The sequence below is a fragment of the Pinus tabuliformis genome, chromosome X, assembly GCF_031772625.1.
Source record: "Pinus tabuliformis cultivar Carrire ecotype Pingquan chromosome X, CPIR1, whole genome shotgun sequence".
Lineage (NCBI taxonomy): Eukaryota > Viridiplantae > Streptophyta > Pinopsida > Pinales > Pinaceae > Pinus > Pinus tabuliformis.
In genome coordinates this window covers 1,335,224,520-1,335,233,292 of record NC_142308.1, presented here as the reverse complement: position 1 = coordinate 1,335,233,292, position 8,773 = coordinate 1,335,224,520, and the positions used below count along the sequence as shown (strand labels likewise).

Sequence of the window (8,773 nt, the reverse complement as noted above, 5' to 3'; positions counted from 1 at the left end):
TCAGAGAAAAGGGATTGAAAATGGCTCTTACCCATGTTTGATAACTCCTCAAAAGATGAGGCCTCTCTACCTTCAGAGTCCTTCAACTTCCATATGGTATTTGCATTCCTCCGGCCCTTTGCATAGTTATGAAAAAAATTTATATTTTCATCCCCCGCTTTCAGCCAGATAGCCCTACTTTTCAATCTCCACTCCTCTTCTCTATCCAGCAATATCTTTGCTCTATTCTTTTCTAGAGCCAGAATTCTTTCTTTCGACTCCTGGGTTGCATAAGCATCAGCCTCTGGATCTTCTAATACACGAAGGGCCTCATCAATAGTGGCCAAATCTTCATTTTGATTTTTCCTTTTAGCTGAGGCCCATTCAATGACTGCTTTCTTAAATCTTTTTAGGTTTTCCATGAAGCAGGCTCCTTTATTCTCCGAGTGATCGATGCCCGGATGTCTCCAGGTATCTCTGAAAAGTTGATTGAAAGAGTCCTACTGTAGCCAAGAGGAATTGAATTTGAACGGAGCAGCCGGCTTTGGAGGGGGTTTGGAGAATTCCAGCAAGATGGGAAAATGGTCCGAATTCCCCCCTTCACCCACCCATTGCCTGAATAAAGGAATATTGGATGCCAACCTTTCACTGATGAGGAACCGATCCAGTCTTTTTGCAATTCTATCCTCCCCCGTTCTTCTATTCCTCCAAGTAGGTTTAGCTTTTATGATATTTACATCAATCAGCTTATGAGAATGAAGAGAATTTGAAAAATAATCAGTCAGAGGATCTTCCCTCGCAAGAGGCCCCCAAGCTTCAGCGATCCCCAGGGAGAAATTAAGATCTCCCCCAATTATCAAGTTTTTATCCTTTATCAGACCTTTTGAGAGGAGATCGTTCCAGAAAGAAACCCTTCCCTGACATGGGCCATAGACATTGACAAATAGAAGGGGAATATCAAAATCAGGAGAAATGATCTCCATACCCAAAACATTTGGCAGACCCCAGAAATTTAACATCTTCAATCTTCCTTCCTTAAAACCCATAGCAAGCCCTCCTGAATGACCAGAGGCATCCAGTGCTATGAAAGTCCAACCCGGAAAGGAGGATCGCAGGGCAGCTTCAATATCAGTACTTTTGCCCAAGGTTTCTTGAAGGAAAACAATATCCAGGTTGTGACGAGAAATTAGGTCTTTTAAAGCCAGTTTTTTGGGTTTACTGGCTAAACCCCTGCAGTTCCAAGAAAGACAAATCATTTTTTAACCGCCTCAGGGGTTTTAGCTGCTCTAAGCGCCCCAGGGATCGACATTTGTTTTCCATCAGCCACATCAAATATTGCTTTAACTTGGGCTTTTGAGAGAAAAGATTTTCGACCTCTACCTCTTTTTGATAAACTCTTAGAGGCCTCAGCACCTAACCCACCTACAGACTCCATAACCTCATTCGAGCAAACAGACTTCTTACTGAGGGATCTAAGGTTATAATGACAAACAGAAGAGGAAGGACCCGGACCCTGACTCTTCGGGGGATAATCCTCACTGTTCAGATTTAAGGAGGGGATAGCAGCTGAAAGGTTTTCAATATTTTGCATGACATCATTACAATTGTTTAACAGAGGACTGCACCCGACAATTGAATTAGAAATAAAGGGAGAAGTGACTGGGGAGGATTGCATACCGGAAGGGTCACCTTCAGGAGCGATGGCCGGATCAGCACGATGCGTTTCCAAGTTCGGCTGGTCAACTGAAGCACGGACCGGGTCCCCGTCCTCCCGAGGCTCTCCCTCTTTTGACTGATGAAGGAGATCTTCCATAGATTTTTCATTTGGAAAAGACCCCGCCACCGGATTCTCAGTATTCCTCATAGAATCCTCCCACTCCTCTTCTTTGCTTTGAATCCTCCTTCTTCTCTTCCCCAATGGGCAATCCCTCGCCAGATGCCCGTACTCGTGACAGCGATGGCATCGAAAAGGCAGGAGTTCATAATCCAGGGGCTGTTCGAAGACATATTCCTTATACTGCAACGTGATTGATTCTGCCAGGCCTTCCTTCGGATTGAGCCTTACTAATATCCTTGCCACAGCTTTTTCATAGGTATGGAGAAACGATCTATCAGCATCCAGATAGGTGCCCAAGAGATTCCCTATAGATTTGAAAACGGAATCCACCCATAGAAAGGGGGGCAGATTAGGAGCCCTGACCCAAACAGGGTATTCTTCGAGCTTTTCTTTTGAGGCGTCGAAAAGGGGGGACCATCTTTTAAAGAAAACAGGTCGCTTCGCGAAAGCCCAGTTCCTCCCCTCGACCCATTCCAGAGCCTCCTTACTGTCAAAACTAACCATAAACCAACCCTTGACCAGAGTGTTTGTCTTGAAAGAGTTTTCCGGAGTTTCCAACCACTGGTTCTCCGCCCACTGCCTTAAGGATTTGCCTGATACAGGGCGCCCTCTGACTCTGCCCACGAGAGTACACGCTGCCACATCCAAAACATCCTCCACCTGCACATCCATACCAAGTACCAAATTCGCAAAATGCTTCTTCTTCAGATGTTTAGCCTTCTTCCTTTTTTCCCCTGTCTTCTGTGTTTCTGGCTCCAAACCCTTGCCCCCGAACTCAGGGTTTTGGTCCCCTACGACCCTTTGCGAACCGCATCCATTCACTGCTGGCTAATCAACCCCAATTCTGGGAGGGGTTTCAATCAAACCTTCAACAGGACTCCCCGCTTCTCCTTTATCCAAAATCCCATCCTCTATCACCTTACCAGCACCGAGGGAATGAGCAAGATTCCCTTGATTTACAACCTTAGCAGGTCCTGCATACGACCCCTCCGCCCCTACAAACCTCTGGGAGGAGTCTCTTGAAAAAAGAACCATGTTAACAGACGGAGGAAAGCTTTTGCCGCCCACCTCTTTCCCAGCTATTTGTATACCCCCTACAGGCCTCCAAATCCCTATGTTTTGAGAAGAGCTAATGATATCCTCAAGGCCGCCAGACGGGAAAAAAACTTTTGAAGGGGAGAAAGACTTACTATCGGGTGGGGTGATAAGCTTGTCTCTCCACGCGCCTAACTTTTCTTGAGGGTTTTTTTCCTCAGAACCCTTGCCGGTATTACCGAGGCCGCCTGAAAGATCCCAACTCTTGTCCAACAGACCTTTGGCGATTTTAGAACTTCGCGAGCCTCCTGCCGAGGACAATGCCGATGCATGACTATCAAACTGCCCAAAAAACTTTCCGATATTCTGCTCATTGGCCTCCTTTCCCCAGACCGAGAGAATATCTTCCGGGGTTGGGTCAAGTTCCACCGTTTCATTTGGAATTACCATGGTAAAAAACACAAAAAACCCCCGTAATAACTGACGCCTCCTCGCAGCCGTTACCCAGGAAGAACGCTGAAAACCGCTTGCAGGCAAAGTAGTTGACCTCACGAAGGGAACAGAACATAAAAAAAACCTAGAAAGGTTTCAAAGAAAAAACCACCAGGTATCGAAACCCCACCAAAAAACAAACCGTCACAGTACCCGTCGCCAGACTGGAAGCGGAAAAATTTTATCCCAGCTGTCTCTTTCTCCGTTTGCCCACCGAAAATCAGCCTCGTTGGGTCCGCTGGCACCCAGACTCCCGTACCTGCGTGTCCTCACCTGCGCCGATTGCATCACCTAGGCCTAGGGCCTAGGGTTCCCGGATCGAACCCTACTCTCTCCATCATCTACTTTTGTATTCCTTGAGTGTTGATATTCTTCCACTTGCTTGAGATATCATGGTATTGGTTATGGAAGGAGGTTGTTGAAGACTGGGAGTGGACGGACCTGGAGGATGGTTCCGCTTGGAGCCGGAAGAGGAAGACTTAGGTGATGCATCTGATGTTATTGTTATGGTTTATATATGAATGACTATTTTGATGTATAATTAACCATCTACTTATATGATATAAAGTGGATTTCACTAAAATGCTTTATCTATATGCTGCTATGTGTATTTGAATTGATTGATTTACAGATTCAAAGATCATCCTCAGTTGCAGACGGTTTGAACCTTGGCTGGAACTACCCAAACCAAGGACATCCCGGTATGTTCAGCCTCACATAGTTAGTTTGTTTAAGCATGTTGCCTGAGTTAAATTATTTTTTCTTGCTATAGAATACTCCTACTCTGCCAGGGTTCTGAACCAAAGCCCTAGGGTACTTATTCCCTTAATAGAATTGGCAACTCGACTTGGGATAACAATCTTGTTATTCCTAGTTTGGGTTATTGTTATAGACATTTTTGTGCCTTACAGCATTAAGCATGAAATTTCCATAATCCAAGGGATCCAAAGTCCCTAAAAGAGTTGTTCCTGCCCCTAAAGGAACAAGGTCAACCAATGACAGCTTCTCCCATAAGTTCTCCACCAAAAACCACTCAAAACTAGTCAATTCAGGATCAATTCAGATGCTCTACTAGCTGCCTGCGTTGCAATGCACCCCAGTACACTAGCTAGGTGCGTTGCAACGGACCTAAATGCACTACCAGGGTGCGCTGAGTGAGAAATGCCTAATGGCAGTATCATTCCGCGAGGTGTACAGACACTGTAAGCTTCCAGAATCTTCCTCAATGACACTTGCCTCAATGAATTCGACCAGTGATGAGTAAGAGGCTCTCAACCTCCAAGTGGAAGCAAGAACTGACAGAGAGAAGCCACAAGTCAAAACATAAGCTGACTCATCCTCTCTGCTTACATCTATATATGGATCCCTCATCCCAGAGATCCAGAGGCTGGAATTTTGTACTTTGCAGAGAATTGTTGTTGGTTTGAGATTGAGATTAGTACATTGGGTGATTTATGCTTTGTTGGAGGAGAGGAAGGGATTCCTTTGCTGGGAGGTAGATGCTGGATCGGGACTCACTTAGTTGTATCTCCTCTTGGACTTTCTTATTCTATCAATAAACTATTTGAGTTTCTCCTACATGTTGTGTATCAATGATGTTTTGTTATATTTGCATGTTTAGCTTAATCTGATCCTAAGCTTTTTATGAATGTACATCTATATCTTCGTGTAGTTTCTCTCTCTTGTGATCTTGCAAGAATTCGGTGAAGCTGGGCCGGTAAGGGAGCAGGGAGCTGGGAGCCATTGAAGAGAGGAATGATTGGATCAACAAACTAGCGAAAGACACAGGTTAGTTACATCCTTTCTCCTCATTTACATTTCATAAAGAAGAATATTCAAGTAGTTTTCCTTGTTTGTTGCTAAGGCACTATCACACCTTAGAGTGGGATAGGGGCATTCTGAATGGATACTTTTCCCAACAAAAAATTGGCGACTCCGCTGGGGATCATATCTAGTTAGTTTATTTGTGTTTCTACTGTTGTTCATCTCATAAACTCAGGAGTGTTGAATCGAACTGCATTTGCCATTTACAAATGAAAAGTAGAGATCTGCCACTCTAGTCCACTCACTGGTCCTGTTTATGATCTGAACAAGCTGATCCACAAATGCTCTAACTGCCCTTTGTGATAGCTCTTAGTCCTCCTTTAAATCATCCTTCTAATTGTACCTTATTGATAGCTTTTATCCGACCAAAAACCATAGATCAAACTGCAAACCGTGACCCAGAACCCAGAGACAATTCTCGTTTCTGCTTCAGCGCAGGCTCTGTGAAGAGGTTCTGCATTTCAACGCAGGTCCCGAGAGGGCTACCTGCGCTGCAATTCAGTTTCTCTGTGCAAGGGGTGCGCTGATCAGCCTTTGCCTTGTGCAGCTGTGGTTCTCTGCTTCTTTTTGCTCAGTTTTATCTCTATTTTTGCAGCCTGTTATCAGTGTGTGTACCTATCTGAAAACCCCTTTTCTTTGCCTTAATTCTGCCTCAGTTGTATAAAAGAAACTTTATTTGTTTTTGTGTATTTGTTACATCATTTGCAGTTTCCCATTACAAAAGTAAACTAGTCATACTGTCGCCCTTAGATCTAGACCTGTCGTAAGTGTCATTTTGATCTTAGGAGTGAGTTTGTTTGTTGTTCACAGTTGATTACGCTTTTACTTTTTTCTTTTGGTTTGAATTTATGAATTTTTAGTGTCGAAACAAGTGTTTACTTCAAAATCATAAAGTGTCGTAATCGTCTTTTTGATTTCGAAAGAAGCTTGTTTGTGTTTTTCACTTGAAATCGAATTCAAATTTGTACAACAGCTTTCTTTTTAGGCATCAATATTAAGAAAGTGAAAACAAATACATGCATTTGTGCATTTTCATTTTGACAGTTTGCATGCTTTGATTTAGGAAAAGTGCATTTACAGTGTGCTCTATGCTCTTTGAGAAAAAATTGTGTCTTTCTTTTCCCCTTGTAGCTAGGATTTTCATTGTTGAAAAGAGATAAAAGCTTGCTTATCATCTTTAGACTGCATTTAGGAATTGTATCTACATCTCGTGGTGATCCAAAAAGGCAAACTTCTAAGAAAGATCAACCTAAAATAAATTGAATGAACTTAAAAACGCATTGGAACTTAACGCACAACATAGAGGTCTAGGCTAGAGACGTGTTCCGGCGTCGTAAAACCTGGTAACTGTTGCCTCACTGATGGTTGGGTGATTCCTCCTGAGAGACAACAAGTGCCAATACGGATTGTGCTCCCACGTACCGTCGAGTATATATTGGGAGACCCCTATAGGCATAAAACCTTTATCCATAGGAAGCCGTGTCGGTCGCCCTACTGATCGCAATGCACTGAACACAGCATTCGGGAAGATTGACCACCCGTACCTTAAAAAGTATTCTGCGGTTTTGCGAAAAGTTTGGCACACCCTCTACCTAGAACTCCAGAGCAGTCCCTTTTGTTCCTTTTCAGACTCCTTAACGGAAAAGGTCCATCTGAGCACTTGTCACTTCAGGCTCATTAAAAATTGAAGGAGACTAGAGTCATCTTTTTCTTTTTCTCAACTCTTTAAATTTGAAAAAGCAAGTTGTGTCCAAGCGTCGTTAAAATTTATTTTAAACGAAATATTCATACCCTTTTTCCTGTGTTGATCTTTAGGTTGAGAAAATGGAGCCTACCAACCAAGGAATTCCCCTTGGTGGAAATCCTAGTCCCTTCTCCTCTTGGGGAGATGTTGGTGTGCCCCATATGGCCACATTGTCACTTCCAGGACTGACAATTGGCCTGCCGGTCTGGCTCTTCTCAACCAATGTCATTCAGAACACCACTATTCCTAAACAGTCAAATCAGCAGTTAGACCAGTCCAGAGTTACCCACCGGCCTTCTACTTCCTCTAATTCTTCCTCTCCTCCTTCCTCTTCGCTTGACGGAACTGGTAAAGCTAAAGCTAAAAACCAAGTTCCTAAGGCAAAAGCGACTGGGGACAAACGAGTGCTGTCTAACGAAAATTCACACACTGCACTGACCAGGCCTAAATCGCCATGTGTCATCTGCAAGGGAGACCACTTTCACAGAGATTGTCCCTGCATCCCTCGGATACTAAGGGACTGGTCTCCCCGTTTGCACAATCTGGTGGCGTCAACCTCTGATAGCCATGTTGAATGCACACCGTCAACTAGCGAAAGTGAAGTCCCAGGACAAAAAGGGAGATCTAGATCTCCTTGTAAACTGTGCGAAGGCAATCACGCCATCCACCGTTGTCCCTTCTTAGACGAAGCTAAAAGAGTTTTGGATGATCGTCTGGTTTCACCGTTACGACTTCCTCCTGGATATAAAAAAATCTTGCCGAGTCCTTCGTTAGTTGATAATCCAGCTGGGCCGCTCAAGTGGTCAGCTGAAGCGCCGGTCATTGAAGATGAAGCAGCTGAATCCATACCAGACGAAAGTCAAAAGGTCGAGGCGGAAGTTGACCCGGTCTTGCCTTTAGAGGTTTTATCTTCGAATGATACTGTCACTGAGGAGAATAAGGATGACACCGTCCAAATTCTCTTCATCAACACAGACTCCGACGAACACGGGGGCAATCCACCCATTCCTTTATCGTAGGAAGGAAGTTCGTCAGAGCGATACCCGGTCGTCTACTCGGTCCCACCACCAAGAAACCTAGTTGTCTCCTTCGACTGGATTCAACTAGGCAGACCCCGTTTGCCAGCAAGCATACCATTCAGAATTATTCTCCAAATATACAGAATGGTCATGGCTAGCACCATCATTGATGAGGGGGCATCTGTGAGTATCCTTTCCTCTATTTCTTGGAAAGCGCTTGGTTCGCCATCGCTTTTGCCTGAAATGAGAAATCTGACAGGCTTTGATAAAGGAACCAGTCGACCTTTAGGGATCCTCCCCAATGTGCCCATAACATTTAAAGGGAAGACCATTCAAATGAACGTGATGGTCATTCAAGGACCCTTGGATTATAACCTACTCCTTGGACGAGACTATATATATTGCATGAGAGCCATCATCTCCTCACTCTTTAGAGTAATGTGTTTTCCGCACGAAGGAAGAGTGGTCAAGCTCGTGGACCATCTTTCATTTCCCGGATCACGCATCGCAAATAGTCATATACCATCCCTAAATGGTCTCTTCACGCAAGAAATGTCTCAACCTACAGTCCGTCCTCCTGATGAGCGTGAGTAATTTGGAGGGATATGACTGGAACCCAGGGGGCATGCGTCCTGGTCTGCTTCGGCAGGAAAACTTCGGGTATAGGGTAGGTTTCCGCGAGAGAATATGACTAGTCTGTACCCCGTCCGTCTTGGAAGAGGGGTTATTCTAGAATAAGATTCTCTTGTCAAAGTTATGTGTTTGGCACTCGTTGTCACTCACCTTTGTCTATCTCGGTAGACATCGTCGAAGAAGTGTTTTGTTTGCTGCGCAAATAAGACA

The 8,773-nt window shown here is 44.4% G+C and overlaps 1 protein-coding gene across 1 annotated transcript; it reads right to left on the bottom strand.

The window, feature by feature from the left end:
• Nucleotides 1-479: 479 nt before the first annotated feature.
• LOC149145004 (DNA-(apurinic or apyrimidinic site) endonuclease, chloroplastic-like) lies at nucleotides 480-1,235 on the bottom strand. The gene has a single exon (XM_089452334.1). The coding sequence runs from the start codon at nucleotides 1,233-1,235 to the stop codon at nucleotides 480-482; it is 756 nt and encodes a 251-aa protein (XP_089308460.1).
• Between the last annotated feature and the right edge of the window lie 7,538 nt (nucleotides 1,236-8,773).

What these genes read in the sequence shown, in the direction of transcription:
- LOC149145004 (XM_089452334.1), bottom strand. Translation starts at nt 1,235, where the DNA reads ATGATTTGTCTTTCTTGGAACTGCAGGGGTTTAGCCAGTAAACCCAAA.